We start from the raw sequence: 16,601 nt of genomic DNA, 5'->3' as shown, positions 1-16,601 counted from the left end.
GTATAATTTGATTAGTTTATATCAAAGGGATGAAGTTCTCTGTAAATGAGGGCAGTTTAACCACGTAAAGACTAAGAGCCGGTTCACACTGCAGGCGATGCGAGGCGACACCGACTTGCCTCGCCGCGACCTGCCGTGACCTCAGCGGCAACTTGCAGATGACTTCTGTATAGAAGTCAATGCAAGTCGCCCCGAGGTCGCCCGAAAGTAGTACAGGAACCTTTTTTCTGAGTCGGAGCGACTCGAGTCGCTCCTCTCAGAACGGTTCCATTGTACAGAACGGGGGCGACTTGTCAGATCGAGGCGAGGCAAGTCGTGTCGCCTCGCATCGCCCGCAGTGTGAACCGGCTCAGAGGCTAATCCTGATACTTGTTGCTTACAAGGTAAAATCAGTATTTTTTGCTAGAAACCCCGGAACATTATGTTTTTTTAGCAGAGACTCTGGAGAATAAAATGGCGGTCGTTGCAATATATTATGTCACACTGTATTTGCGCATCAGTCTTTCTAATGCATTTTTTTGGGGAAAAAATACACTTCAATTAATTAAAGAAGCTAAACAGCAAAGTTAGCCTAATTGTTTTGTATAATGTGAAAGATGATGTTATGCCGAGAATCGTGATCTTTATTCTAAGCAAAAAAATTGTGAATCTCATTTTATTCAGAACTGTGCAGCTCTAGTTCTTGTCAATGGTGTCATCTCCGGAAACATTCTGTAGCCTTTTGTGGATGCCGGTCAGCTTGCACCTCTCCTTTGTCAAGAACTCAATGACGGCATGTGGCTTCTGCTTGGAATCCATTATTTACCTGCATTGAAAAAAGAGTTACTGTAGAACATGTGTCAGACACAAGGCCTGCAGGCAGAATCCGGTCCTCCAGGCCATTTCATGTGGCCCTCGCACCTCACCTGCAGCTGCTGCACCTCCCTCACCTCCGCCCCCACCTTTTTTCAGCAGACAGCAGCAGAGAGGAGGACAGAGCTCCTCCACCAAATCCTGTGCTTCTCCATGTAACAGATAGCCTCATCAGAACTCCTCCTACAGATCCTGCCGCACCCCCTCGTCTCAGGCTTCACTTGTCTCTTGACTTCTGATGGTGGGGGGCTACAAATATAACTGGCCTTCTGATGTATCCCGCAATGAAATTGAGTTTGACATCCCTGCTATAAAGGAAGAGTTACTCTACCAACATGTGACATTTTAACGACCTAAAGTGCCTTCAAAAAGTATTCCTACCCCTTGAAATGTTGTCATGTTGCAACCAAAAATTTTAATGTATTTTATTGGGATTTTATGTGATAGACCAACACAAAGTGACACATAATTGTGAAGTGGAAGGAAAATGGTAATTTCTTTACAAATAAATATGTGAAAAGTGTGGCGTGCATTTGTATTCAGCCCCCCGGAGTCAATACTTTGTAGAACCACCTTTCTCTGCAATTACAGCTGCAAGTCTTTTTGGGGATGTCTCTACAAGCTTTGAACATCTACAGAGTGACATTTTTGCCCATTCTTCTTTGCAGAATAGCTCAAGCTCTGTCAGATTGGATGGAGAGCATCTGTCAACAGCAATTTTCAAGTCTTGCCACAGATTCTCAGTTGAATTTAGGTCTGGACTTTGACTAAACCATTCTAACACATGAATATGCTTTCATCTAAACCATTCCATTGTAGCTCTGGCTGTATGTTTAGGGTTGTTGTACTGCTATTAGGTGAACCTCCGCCCCAGTCTCAGGTCTTTTGCAGACTCTTAACAGGTTTCTTCTGAGATATCCCTGTATTTAGCTCCATCCATCTTCCCATCAACACTAACCAGGTTCCCTGTTGCTGCTGAAGAAAAGCATCCCCACAACATAATGCTGCCACCACCAAGTTTCACTGTGGGGATGGCGTGTTCGGGGTGATTTGCAGTGTTCGTTTTCCTCCACACACAGCGTTTTGCTTTTAAGCCAAAAAGTTAAATTTTGGTCTCATCTGACCAGAGCACCTTCTTCCACATGTTTACTGTGTCCCCCACATGGCTTCTCACAAACTGCAAATGGGACTTCTTTCGGCTTTCTTTCAACAATGGCTTTCTTCTTGCCATTCTTCCATAAAGGCCAAATTTGTGGAGTACATGACTAATAGTTGTCTCCCTCCTGAGCTGTGGATCTCTGCAGCTCCTCCAGAGTTACCATGGACCTCTTGGCTGCTTCTCTGATTAAGGTCCTGATTGCCCGGCCTCTGAGTTTAGGTGGACGGCTATGTCTTGGTAGGTTTGCAGTGGTGCCATACTCTTTCTATTTATGGATGATGGATTCAACAGTGCTCAAAGCTTCTGATAATGTTTTTATAACCTAACCCTACTCTAACCTTCTCCACAACTTTATCCCTAACCGGTCTGGTGTATTCCTTTCCCTTCATGATGCTGTTTGTTAGATTCTCTAACAAACTTCCAAGGGCTTAATTGAACTGTATTTATACTGAGTTTAAATTACACAAAGGTGGACTCTATTTAGCAGTTAAGTGACTTCTGAAGGCAATTGGTTACACTAGATTTTAGATAGGGGTATACCAGAGTAAAGGGGGCTGAATACAAATGCATGCCACACTTTTCACACATTTATTTTGAAAATAAATATTTTACAAATAACCATTTATCATTTAATAATAACCATCTCTTGACAATTAATTATAGCAGGTTACTGTATGTACTACTTTTAAGCATTCCTTATTTATTTATTTTTTGTGTTGTGTACCAGGCAAGTTGGAAATCACTCCAGAAGACCCGCGCTGGATTGGAGCCTGGTGGGCAGGCTTTCTGCTTTGCGGTGCCTTACTCTTCTTCTCGTCCCTGCTGATGTTTGGATTCCCGCAGTCTCTCTCTACACATATGGATCACGCTGAGGAGAGCGAGCAGACCATGTTACCTGACCGAGAATACGAGAGACCAAAACCCAGTAACGGAGTGCTGGCGCATTCTTCTGAGTCAGGAGAAGGAGCTTCCTGCTTTCAACAGCTCAGAGGTATGCCAGTATAATGGTATTTTCCAAGTAGGTAGGTTATGAATAGTGGATTTAATTTAACATCATTATTTCCTCAATATATATCTTGTGGAGGAAACATGCAATTTAATTCAGTCTGGAAAAAAAAAAATGACCTTGCATGGCATTTGCACTTTATAAAAAACACATCATAAATAACCCAAATAGACTCCGTAGAGGTTCCTGCTAAAGTTCATGAAGGCTTTTCAGATGTGTGAATAAAGGTAGCCAGGATGAAGTTTGTGGAACACAAGGGAAGGAAAGTTGACCTGAGGTCAGGGACGGAGAAACTGTGTTCCTAACCAGAAAAGTTATGTTGAAATCAGGACATATTCTTGAAAGATTAAAGCTGTGCCCTGGAGGAATCAAGCCACATCGCAAAGCAGCAGCGGAAAACCAACATCTAAGTTCATTTCAGTCCACGCAACCTGCTGCTTTCCCAGTACAAAATAAGCTATCTAAGCACTGCTTGTTGTGAACAATTAAAGTGTATTTCCACTTTTGCAGCCAAATTGGGATAATACCTATGTTATATTTGTTACATGTCCCCATTCACATAGCATAACTTAAACAAAATTAATTCAAATTGCTGCTTGCCATTTTAAAGGCACTTTTTTAATAACCCCAACTCTAAAAAAACCTTTGTTTACTGGGGGCTGGGAGCTGTGCTTGCCATATTTGCCCTGTCTGTGCTATGCTGGGAGAGCTCATTATTAGGTGTAAACTAGGAATGCACCGATGCCAAGCATTTGTGCGACCGACCAGGTGACATGTAGGGCAGCCCTAGAGCCGCCCTTTCCATTGCGGACATTTGCCCTCCTTCCTTGGCTCTGCGTGGTCCAGTTCCCCCCTCAGACCTGTGCACTCGCGGCGGGTGGCCAAATATGTAGGACACTGGGCTGTGGGGGCTCTGAGAGTGACCCCCTTTTGGGATGTTGTTTAAGTTGGACCACCGTAGATGCCCCCTGGGAGGGGTTCTGTGGCACTCCCTGTGTGGAGTCTCAGCCAGTGCCCCGTTAGGGTTCCAATGGTGCTCCCTGTGCTGTGTATCTGTCTCGGCCACTGCCCCTGTTAGGGGTCCAATGGTGCCCCCTGTGCTGGGTATCAGTCTCGGCCAGTGCCCCTTGTGAGGAGCCTTGGCCAGTGCCACCCCTATGTGGGGCCTCAGTTGATGTCCTCTGTGTGGGACCTCAGTGACGCCCCTGTGCGGGGCCGATGGCAGGCAGAGGTCTCAGGTGGAGGCCCCCTGAGTTCTTTGCATTTTCATAGGTAGTGCTTAAGCATATAGGCTAGTACATGTCACCCCCGCCCTCCCCTGCCTCATTGGTCTCGACTGATCCAATTTCTGGCTCTGCCGTCGCAGATGTGGCCCACCTTGCGAGGTTGGTGGCCACACTCCCTGTCTTATCAGTTGGTGAGGTTGTTCCTCCACAACTGCAGTGGAAAACTTTAAAGAAGGAGGATGCAGCTATGGCTGCAGCGGAGGTACCAGTCCCCTTGGCACCCATAAACTGTCTCGCACTGCAAAAGCGATTCCTTCTCTCCTCTATTTTGGAATATTTGTTCGTAAAGATTGGGAGTGCCCAAAGCAACCCTTTGTGGTTCCAAAGACTCTTTGCTTTGAGGTACCCCTTTGTGGGGTCCCTCCTTAAAGAGTGGACTGTTTCACCAGTAGTGGATCTAGGTTGCAAAAGGTGACCATGATTCTGGTAGCAGAGTCTCTGACTTTTAAGGATCCAGGACATACCTGGAGGGGGAGCAGATTCCCTCTGCTTTCATTGAGTTGGTGGACCAGTTGGTCTGGGGGCTGCAGTTTGTATGCAATGCCTGTTGGACGCAGTTGGTTGCCAAGCTCTCTGTTTCTGCAGTGATTCTTAGACATGTATTGTGGCTTAAGTGTTGGTTTGCGGACTGGGCTTCTAAAAAAGCTCTGACTGGGTTACCATTTCAAAGCAATTGTGTGTTTGGGGCTACCGTGGATGACATCATTACGAGTCTCACAGGAGGGAAGTGTACATCTCTTCCACAGTCTGAAATGGGGAAAAGGGTCTCGTAGTGGATGTGGTCCTTCTTTTTGGCACACAATGGACCAGGTCCCGGCGAGCCAGGAGCGGGGCTCCCTAGACCCAAGGACAAGGCCCCTTCAGCATGTAGGTGCGCCCCCACCTATGTTCTTCCAATAGGTGTCTGTCACTGGACTGTTGGCAGTTTTCCTTGGGGCTGTGCAAGCCCTGTTGCTTCAGAGTGTGCTTGTTCTGACTCCAGTGGGTACAGAAGGTCAGAATGGAATCCATTCGCGCGATGGTGGTGTCCCTTCATCATGGGGACTTTCTGGCTTCTGTCGACATCACGGATGCTTATTTAGGCACTCCAATATGTTCTCAACACCAACACTTCCTCTGTTTTACTGTGTGAGAAGAGCATTACCGGCTTTCGATGTTGCGATGTTGACATTTTCAGTGGATGCAGCAGACGCTCTGGTGAGGCCGGTATAGTCGGATCTACGCCAATCCTCAAACTTCTGCCATGGCTTTTGCGCAGGATCAAAGCCAAAGTGTTTCCGGTCATTCTAGTGGGCCCGGGTGGCCTGGCCGGTCTTGGTATGCTGACCTGGTACGCTTGGTCGGTGACGTCACTTGGCGACTGCCTCTCAGGGAGGTTCTACTGTCCCAAGGGCCAATATTCCATCCTGCTTCAGTCGCTGGTTTTGAAGGCCTGGCTGTTATGAGCCAGGTGCTGAAGTTACGATGCTGCTGAAGGCTAGGTAGCCTTCCTCTAGGAAGAATTACCACCGGACGTGGATAGCATAAATATCTTGGTGTGAGGCACTTGGCATTTAGCCTCGTTCTTTGTCAGTGGCTCAGATTTGCCTTCCCTGTGTCCCAGGTCAAAATGTCCTAAGGGTTTTACCTTACATGTCCTGGATGTGTTCAGGTGATTTAGGTATATATGGCAATCACAGGGTCTTTTCGGAGATCAGACTCACTATTTGTGAGGATGTTTCTTGTGGCTACAAGATGCTATGGGCTGCTGTTTAGTGGGTCTTATCTCTTTTGGGGGGTGTATTGTTCAGGTTGGGCGCCAGTTGTTCTGTGTTGAACTCCTGTTACCTAGTCAGGCTCTTGTGTTAGCCTTAGGATTTTTTGTTGTCCCACCCCTCATATTTGGCACTGCTTTGGGACGTCCCTATGGTTCCCCAGAGTTCAGCTTTAAAGCCTATCTCCAGGCAAAAAAATGTTTTTGCCCATGCTGTGGGTCTGTGCCTGGACTGCATGGGTAGGGCAAGCACAAAGTTTATTCCCACCTAGTCTGTTGATCCCCTGGAAAACTGTGCTCCCCCACAATCCAGCAGTGGACTGTTCCTGTCTATAGAACCTGCTATGGGTGTGCTGGCATTAGGAACAGTCCATTTTCAAGACCGTTGGAGTGAGGGGTTGCCGGATCTACCTTGTGCGGGGAGGATCGCAGAACAGGTAAGTATATTTCCGCTGTCCTCCCCCCTAGAATAAAACAAGCAGTTAACCCGTGCAGTATAGTGTATATATATATATATATATATATATATATATATATACACTCAATATATATATATATATATATATATATATATATATACACTCACACACAGTGGGTAAAATAAGTATTGAACATGTCACCATTTTTCTAGGTAAATATATTTCTAAAGGTGCTATTAACATGAAATTTTCACCACAAGGCATTTAACTCATGCAATCCATCTATATAAATAAACCAAAAACAAATAAGTTCAGAAATTAAGTTATGTGTAATAAAAATAGAATGACACGGGGAAAAAGTATTGAACACATGAGGAAAGGGAGGTGCAAAAGGCATGGAAAGCCAAGCTGAAATCCTTCAGTAATTAGAAAACAATCCTGCTCCTTTTCAGTGCAAATTATTATCAGCTGATTCAGTCTCAATTGATGGCCTATAAAAAGGTTTCTCATTACCAAGGTGTCACACAAGAAACATCTCATGATGGGTAAAAGCAAAAAGCTCTCTCAAGACCTTCACAACCTTATTGTTGCAAAACATACTGATGCCATTGGTTACAGAAGGATTTACAAACTTCTGAATATTCCAGTGAGCACTGATGGGGCCATAATCCAGAAGTGGAAAGAATATAATTTCACCATAAACCGGCTATTGCCAGGTGCTCCTCAGAAGAGTTGTCCAAGGCCAAAGGACCACTTTTGGGAACTTCAGAAAGACCTGAAATTAGCAGGTACAATTGTTTTGGCCCTTTCACACAGGCTTTCCGATCAGGTCGGCCTGTCAGTTTTTCAGGCGAACCTGTAAGGGCTTACCTAAGTTCACCCTTGCAAATACACACAGCCCATGGCAACCAAGATAAGCTACCTGGGCTGTGAATCTGTACACGGGGGCTTGACAGGAATAGCCAAGAGATAGTCAAGGTAAAGCCGCAGTTAGGGATTCCAGAAGTCAGGGTAATGATAAACAAATCCAGGGTCAGTCTTGGAACACTGCAACAGAAGAAAGGAGCACAGGCACACTTGGCAAACACGAGAAAGACAACGAACCGACAAAGCCCTCAGAGTGAGGCAGTGTTTTATACCCAGCTGATTAGGTAACCTGCCTTAGCTGATCCAGGAGGGACAGGTACTGATTGCAAGGAAAAATCCAGAGAAAAGCCCTCAGTACTTCCTACAGAACTAGGCTTGGCTGGAAAGCAGGCAGAATTAAGAACTGAGGAGTGGCTCAGAGGCAATGCAATAGGAGCACTGAACAGGTAGTCATGAGTTCAATACCTCCTAGAGCCACTTGGGGCGTGACCACGCCTGGCCATTTGCAGGGCACGGTAGGGACCGTGACAGTTCCCTCCCCTTAGGAATGCCCTCAGAGCATGGAACAGCCTTATTTCCTTTGGGCTTTCTTTGTTTTAGAAGTTCCAGCTGGGGAAACTTTTGTCGCTCGCAAAGCTCTTTCAAAAATCTTCAGATCCTGCTTACGGACTATGGTGCCATTCGAGGCATACGTACAGTCAGGAGGTAGTGGGGACACAAGCACAGGAACTTCAACTTCAAGCGGGGACACCGGCACAGGAACTTCAAGCGGGGACACTGGCACAGGAACTTCAAGCGGGGACACCGGCACAGGAACTTCAAGCGGGGACACCGGCACAGGAACTTCAAGCGGGGACACCGGCACAGGAACTTCAAGCGGGGATACCGGCACAGGAACTTCAAGCGGGGATACCGGCGCAGGAACTTCATGTGGGGACACTGGTGCAGGAACTTCATGTGGGGACACCGGAGCAGGAAATTCAAGCGGGGACACCAGCACATGAACTTCGAGGGGACACCGGCACAGGAACTTCAAGCGGGGACACCAGCACAGGAACTTCAAGCTGGAACATGGGCACAGGGACATCAGACTGGGGGTGGGATCAGATGAAAACAGACAGGCAGTAGAGGAGAGCAGGGCTCTAACAGATCAGTCTCTGCACAGTGAGCGGAGACAGGCCTGTCATGCGCCTTCTCAGCGGAGATCAGCGGATTGATCCCCCACAGCAAGTGGAATCAGTCTAACAGACAAACCCGTATTAAAGGACCCTTTCAATGAAGGCAAGTAATGCACTCAATCGTCATGGCCTGTATGGACGCTCCCCACTCAAGACTCCATTGCTGAAGAAAAATAATGTTGAAGCTAATTTAAAGTTTGCTGCACAACATGTAGACAAGCCTGTGAAATACTGGGAGAATATAGTCTGGTCAGATGGGACCAAAATGTAGCTCTTTGGATGCATATCCCCCCAAAAGTACCTCAATACCAACAGTGAAGTTTGGAAGTGGGAACATCATTGTGTGGGGCTGTTTTTCAGTATACAGTACTGGTAAACTTCATATCATTGACGGAAGGATGAATGGAATAATGTACTAAGACATTCTTGATAAATCTGCTGCCATCTACCAGGATGATGAAGATGAAACAAGGGCGGACATTTCAGCAAGACAATGATCCCAAACACAAAGCCAATGAAACTCTCAATTGGTTTTCAAGAAAGAAAATGAAGCTGCTAGAATTGCCCAGAGAATCACCTGACTTAAAGCCAATAGAAAATCTATGGAAAGAACTAAAGATCAGAGTTCATAGAAGAGTCCCATGGAACCTTCAAGATTTGAAGACTGTGGAAGAATGGGCCAAAATCACACCTGAGCAACACATGCGACTCATTTCTCCATACAGGAGCCTGCATCTGGAAGCTGTCTTTACCAAAGGATTTTGTATAAAGTATTAAATATATTTCAGTTAGAGTGTTCAATACTTTTTCCCTGTGTCATTCCGTTTTATTACACATAACTTTATTTCTGAACTTATTTGTTTTGGGCTCTTTGTGGTTTATTTACTAAAGCTAGGGAGTGCAACATTTGTCACATTTCTACATAGAAACCAATCAGCTTTTAACTTCAGCTTGTTCAATTAAGCTTTGGCAATAAAACCTGAAAACTGATTGGTTTCTATGCAGAATTGTGATAAATTGTGCCCTCTCTAGCTTAAGTAATTAAACCCTTTTGTATGCATGGATTGCATGGGTTGTTACCAGCGAGGTGAAAATTTCATGTCAATAGCACCTTTAGAAATCTATTTACCCCCCAAAAAAAGGTGACATTATTTACCAGCTGTATATTCATGTTATTAATTAGTCTTCTTTTATCTTAAAGTAAAACATATATTATGCATTTGAATAATTAGTTATTATAAGCAACAAGCACAGCTTTCAAAGGTTAAGTTCAGCTTATTCTTTGAACGTTATTTAACAATACGTAAATCCAGGACATCCTCTCGGTACTCCGCTCACAATCTCTGTCAAAACAGTTTAATAACAGCTTATTGCACTTCAGACAAGTTTTTCATACAGCTGGAAGCGTTTTTTTCCCTTTCTAGATAGCGTGTCGTTTTGTACTTTCATTATTGCTCTGTGTCCTTTTCCCTTCTAGCTGCAACTAATGTTTACTCTGTAAAGCAGAGCTCAGAGAAGGTGAAGGAGGTCCTCTGATGTCACCAAGACTGATGCAGGGCCAGTATCCCTGTATTGAACACTATTTATTACAAGTTCTTATATATATAGAGCTGCCAAGGTGATTTGGGGTGGGGGGGCTGCAGGGCGCCCCCCTTCCCCCAAAGCACCCACCCCCCCATGTTGAGGGCATGCGTGGCCTGGTACTGCTCGGGGGGGGGGGCTCGCTCATCCCCACCCCCTTTCCTGACCGGCCAGCCTGTGTGCTCGGATAGGGGTCTGGTGTGGATTTTGAGGGGAGCCCAAAACCGTTTTTTCGGCATAGGGGGTTCCCCTTAAAATCCCTACCAGACCTAAGGGCCTGGTATGCCTCCGGAGGGGGAACCCATGCCGGTTTTTTATTTAAAATTTGGTGTGGAGTTCTCCCTTAAGATTCATACCAAATACAGTGCCTGGTATTGGCAGGAATCCAATTCGGATCCCCGCACCAGTGTGAACCCGGCCTTAATGTCAGCGCTGCTTATCGGGAAAGGAAAAGAAACACTTTTCCTTTCCCGATGCGAGCCGGCTCGGCGCTGGCTCCCGCAATGGGGCTCGCAGGGTGTCAATCTCGCAGATAAAAGCGGCGAGATTGACACAATATCGCTGGCACCTACTGTATATACTTTTTTTTTTTTACGCTACTAATGGTGATTAGTCTCTTTCTCGCCTTCTTCCCCTCTCTCTCCTACCTCTCTACCTCCCTCTATTAATCTCCATCTATCCCTCTCTGTTCCTCTCCATCTATCCCTCTCTCTCTATATTCCTCTCCATTTATCCCTCTCTCTCTTTCCCTCTCCCTCTTCCCCTCTCCATCTATCCCTCTCTCTCTCCCTCTATCTCTCTCTCTCTCTCTCTCTCTCTCTCCCCTTTAACCCTCTCTGTCTTCCCCTCTCCCTCTATATCTCCCTGTTCTTCTCCCTCTACCTCTCTCTTCCCTTTTCCCTATTTCTACCTCTCTCCCACTCTCTCTCTCTCTCTCTCCCCCCCATTGCTCTCCCCCGTCTCTCCTTCCCTCTCCCCCTCTATCCCTCTCTCTCTCTTCCCCTCTCCCTTTATCCAGCTCCCCCCCCTTCCCTCTATCCCTTTCTCTCCTCCTCTCTCCCCTCTCTTTCCCCTTTCCCTCTCTCTCTTCCCCCTCTCTTTTCCTCTTTCTCTTCCCCCTCTCCTCCCTCCTTCTCCCCCCTCTCCCCCCTCGCCCCCTCTTTCTCCCCATCTCCCTCTCTCTGTCTCCCCCCTCTCTCTCTCCCCCCTCTCTCTCTCCCCCCTCTCTCTCTCCCCTCTCTCTCTCCCCCCCCTCTCTCTCTCCCCCCTCTCCCCCTCTCTCTCCCCCCCCTCTCTCTCTCCCCCCTCTCTCTCTCCCCCTCTCTCTCTCCTCCCTCCATCCCCTCCCTCTATCCCCCCCTCCTCTCTCGCCCACTCTTTCCCTCTCCCCTCCCTCCCTCCTCCCCCTCTCCCCCTCTCCCCTCCCTCCTCCCCCTCTCCCCTCCCTCCCTCCTCCCCCTCTCCTCCCTTCCTCTCTCACCCTCTCTCTCCCCCTCTCTCTCCTCCCTTCCTCTCTCACCCTCTCCCTACCCCTCTCTCTTTCTTTCTCTCCCCCCCCCCCCCCCCAATATACAGTATACTGATCTCCTACAGAGGAAAACTGAGTTAGAAGTGCTATGAGAAAGTTTATAAACCACAAAGTGCCTGTTGTCTTGTAATTATGTTTCCTTATCTCTTTTACTATCCCTTGTTTAATTGCCTTTGTTTGCTTACAATGTTTGGTAAACATTGTACTATGTAAGCTGTGACAGATTGTGCTATGTAAGCTGGGTATGCATACAGATAGGCTTGTCCTTAATTGCAGTGAGACAAGGGATTGGTATTCATCTACATTTTATAATTACACTAGTACATTTTTATCACGTTATTTTACTGTACATTGTTGGGTAGTATGCATTCAGATAGTCATGGAGCTTCTTGCTGCCAGGCTCTGATACACTATAATGCTGTTTCTTATACATATACTAGCATAGATTTAGAACTGGGTAGAAATGCCAGAGCAAAGACAGGTCTGTCTATCTCTATATATTTATATTGCTCTTTCTCTCTCTCTCTCTTTCTCTCTCTCTCTCTCTCTCTCTCTCTCGTTCGCTCTTTTTCCTTCTCCCTCCTCCCTCTCTCTCCCACCCCCTCTCTCTCCCGTCCCCTCTCTCTCTTCTCCTTTCCCTCTATCCCTTTCTACCCCCTCTCCTCCCTTCTCCTACCTCTCTTTCCCCCCTCTACCCTCTCACTCACCCCCTCTCTCTCCCTCCCCCTTTCTCTTTTCCTCTCTCCCTTGACCGCCGCTCCCCTTTCTCTTTTCCCCTCTCCCTCTCTATCTCCCCCTCTCTATCCCTTCTATCCCTTCACCCCTTCCTCTCCCCCCTCTCTGTCTCTCTCTCCCCCCCCCTCCCTCTCTCCCTTCCCTCCTCCATCCCTCTCTCCCTCCCCCATTCCCTCTCCCCACCCCTCTCTCTCTGTTAGCGCTTCAATCATCACGGCGCCATGCTTGATATGGTGCCAGGGTGATTGAAGCACATTATTTCTATTATTACATTGTAGTAGTAAATTAAATAGTTCAACTCGCCTTAATGCAGAAACAGTGGGAGCCCTGAGCGTGTCACTTGCCACGTCACCTATCACTGGATGCAGAATGTCACTTGCCACGCTGCCTGGTTACCTGTCACCGGATGCGGAATTTCACTTGCCACGCTGCCTGGTTGCCTGTCACTGGATGTGGAATGTCACTTGCCACACTGCCTGCCATCACTGCATTGGTGGCAGCACTGGTCCATTTAGCACATGCCCCTGTGCAATGTTGGGTTCCCCAATGCGCCTTCGCCTCACCCTATTCAGAATAGCAGCAGCAGTTTTGGCTGTAGAATGGAGAGGAATATGGAGGTTGCCATTGCTTGTTCTGAAAATACCAGGTGCCTGGCTGCCATGCTGGTCTGAACCCCCCCCAATGTAGATCTGAAGCTGTGCCATCACTGGCTACACGCTTCTAGGCAAGGAGGATCAGACCCCAGGGACAGACAGGCACTTAGCATTTTTGGGGTGATCACTGACCGACATCCAGCAAGCACTGTGAGTGGAGCGCCCCTTGTGGTATGCCAGGCTGATGGCTGAGGGGTTAAACTACAAGTCCCAGCATACCCCACCTGTACTCCCACACACACAGCTCACTTGTCACTGATGACGTCATATCTCTGGGATGGCCTCTCTGAATGTAGCAGGGTATCTCCCTCCTCATGTTGCAGCCGGTCTCCCCTGGCAGAGGGAGGATCCAGGACTCCTTCGGCTCTCACTCTCTGGCTCCGCCCTCAGCCATTCCTGATTAGCTGTCCTGGGGGTGCGCCGCTTTTTTCACAGCGAGAAGCCACAGGGGAGCGGTGATGTGGGGCGGGCATTGAGAGATGATGTCATCTCTCTGCTCTCCGCCACACCTCCGACACTGAGGCTGACAGAACACCATCTGTGAGTGCGGAAGAGCAGTGATGCGGGGGCAGAGACAGATGATGTCATCTCTGGTTGCCCGCCCACTCCTTCCATCCGCCCGGCTCTTTCATGCTGCCTGCCCAGGTGTCTCATACTGGCCGCCTGCCCACCCACGTGTCTCATGCCAGCCACCTGCCCACACCCGCGGCCCAGCTGCAGAAAAGCATACTTTTTTTGTGACACCAAGATGTAGGGAGGAGGAGCAATTAGCTTGAAATAGTAGGGAGGTATTCCTGATTTGGGAGGGTGTTCGGACTCAACTACAAGGCAATAACTTTATCTTCAGCTTCATATAGGGCTTACATGACCTGGTGATCTATTTATCCCTTGCAGCAATTCAGACAGTTTAACTCAATGGATAACTCACTGTATGGAAAGACAGACAATGAATCCCCTCAAATGTTCAGTTTAATGATGATACCCCTAGGTAGAAAAATGTTGCAGTTGTAAGCCACATGTAAAGATGTTACAGCATGAGGTATTCTGAGCACAATGACTGAGAGAGAGGAAGGGGAGGAGAATATACAGAACTACTGTGGGAGAGAGAGTACAGAAAGACAGAGGAAACAAATCTTAAAGACACAGAGCATAATTCACATTGTATAACACAACACTCCCCGTCTGAAATCTTTAGATTTCATAACCATAAGCAATTATATATATCCAATACTTATAAATGTCCTGTATTGAAAAACATGCAACAAGCAAGAATAAACATAAGTCCAACAGGATTGAAGAAAATGTAGTCTGATGTATGACATGTTGAAAGAATTCAAAAGTTCTGAGTAGAACCAGAAGATAGCAGCAATGTACTCCCCGCCGTGCCAACAGCATGGCTAGTCCCTGTATAAGTCACTCACCTGCCAAAAGGAGTACCAACTCTGTAATTGGTCGAGTAAAGGTACGTGTTGATCCTCCCTTGGTTACCTTGACTTCTACCTTCCGGACCATGTTATTGTCACTGGGCATAACTTTAGTAATAAGGCCCATAGGCCACTCATTCTGACAAACTTCCCTGTCTTTTAGAAGGATGAGATCTCCAACCTTAAGATTAGGCTTAGATGTTTGCCATTTGTTACGACCTTGAAGGTGATGAGGATACTCCTTCCTCTAGCGATGCCAAAACACATTGGCTAGATGCTGCACCTGCTTCCATTGACGACTGTAGATATCCTTGGGTTCGATCTCACTTGAAGATATTACAGCACTCCAAAACTTTTGAGTAAGGAGAGAAGCTGGGGTAAGGATCACTGGAGCATCAGAATCAGAAGATACCAGCACTAAAGGTCTTGCATTCACTGTGGCACAAACTACAGCGAGAAAGGTAGACAAAGAATCATGGGTGAGTGGTAAAGATTTGTGAGTCTGCAACATGGAGTCAATAGGGGGTGAGTCGGACTCCTCACACAAGGCTTGGAGGTGACAGCCATAAGCTCTCCTGAAGAACAGCAGATGACACGGCTCTGGTCCCACATTCAGCTGGGTTACGTTCAGTGGGAACGTAATGCCATTGACTTGGTAGGGAGAATCTCTTAATACGTTCAACCCTGTTGCTGACGTACATGTAAAACTGTTTTGTTTGGTTGTATATGTAACCAAGTACCACCTTGCTGTCTGTATAGAAGGTGAAGGAATCGATTCTAGTGTCCATTTCACTTCGTATGACTTTGGCAATTTCTACTGCTAGCACGGATGCACAAAGTTCAAGTCTTGGTATGGTAATGTGCAGGTTTGGGAGTGAGTTTTGCCTTGGCTAGGACAAAACTACAGTGTGATTCTCCACATTCATTTCAGAGGTCTTAGTTAAATAGTTGAACTGGAACATGGAACATAGCAACGGGAGATCTGAAGTTTTTCTAGTGACTTCAAAGAATGTCTCCACATTTCCCACTTGTATTGATTCTCAGTAGGTAGGGGGGTATCAAAGTCTATGTTCTCAGTAGATAACGGTCTTAACAGAATCTTACCTTGAATGGTAACTGGAGCAAGGAAACCAAGGGGGTCATAGATGCTATTCATCACCGACAGGACTCCTCTCTTAGTGAAGGGTTTGTCACAAGTTGACACTTGAAAGGTGAATGTGTCTTGCTTGATGTTCCACAATAAACCCAGACTTCACTGTTCAGGAGGCACATCTGTACCCAAATCAAGGTTTTTTTAGACTGGTGGCATAGTCCTCAGAGTGAAAAGCACTTATAAGTTCCTGGCTGTTAGATATAATCTTGTGCAGTCAAAGGTTTGCTGTAGCCAGCATCTCCTTTGTTCTGGTGAGGAGATCAATCGCTTCTTTAGTGGTTGGAAAAGACTTGAGTGCGTCGTCAACGTAGAAGTTTCTTTCAACAAATTGACGAGCATCATATCCATATTCTTCTTCTCCAGTCTGATCTTTTCACCTTAGCCCGTAAGTTGCCACTGCTGGGGAAGGACTGTTACTGAAGACATGTACCTTCATTCAAAAGTCTATAACTTCCTTGCTAATGTCATTGTCTTTGAGCCATAGAAACCTGAGGTAGTTTCTGTTGTCTTCTCTGACAATGAAGCAGTGAAACATCTGTTGAACATCTGCCATTACTGCTACAGGCTCTTGTCTGAAGCAAATCAAGACTCCTATTAAGCTGTTATTTAAGTTGGGCCCTGGGCCCTGTAAGGAGCACATTGTTGAGAGAAACACCTTCGTGCTGCGCACTGGAATCAAAGACAACTCTGATTTGGTCTAGTTTGCATGGGTGATACACGCCAAAGGATGAAAGGTACCAGCATTCTTCTCCCTCCTTTAGTGGGAGTGCAGGCTCTGCGTGATCTCTGTCAAATATATTTTGCATAAAGTTCCCAAAGTGTCTTTGCATCTCTGGTTTCCTGCTTTAAGTTTTGCTTTAAGGTGGAGAATCTACTGATGGCCTGCTGTAAGTTGTTGGGCAATCTCTCTCTTGGGAGACGAAAAGATAGGTGTGCTACCCAGTTATTGGAGTCATCTTAAAAGAACTCATTGTCCATTACCTTGATGAACTTTTTGTCTTCCATTG

General features: G+C 46.6%; 1 protein-coding gene across 2 annotated transcripts in view; it reads left to right on the top strand.

Moving 5' to 3' along the window:
* SLCO3A1 (solute carrier organic anion transporter family member 3A1) overlaps positions 1-16,601 on the top strand; it is a 546,291-nt gene that overhangs the window by 371,440 nt on the left and 158,250 nt on the right. For both annotated transcript variants that reach the window (XM_077472554.1, XM_077472553.1), the window contains exon 4: positions 2,739-3,002. In XM_077472554.1, coding sequence (XP_077328680.1) covers positions 2,739-3,002 — 264 coding nt within the window. The remainder of the gene's footprint in view (positions 1-2,738; positions 3,003-16,601) is intronic.

Source organism: Lithobates pipiens, unplaced genomic scaffold (assembly GCF_037356315.1).
Source record: "Lithobates pipiens isolate NorthernLeopardFrog02 unplaced genomic scaffold, aLitPip1_a1.2 Scaffold_8, whole genome shotgun sequence".
NCBI classification, from domain to species: domain Eukaryota; kingdom Metazoa; phylum Chordata; class Amphibia; order Anura; family Ranidae; genus Lithobates; species Lithobates pipiens.
This window is presented reverse-complemented; position numbering and strand designations above follow the sequence as displayed.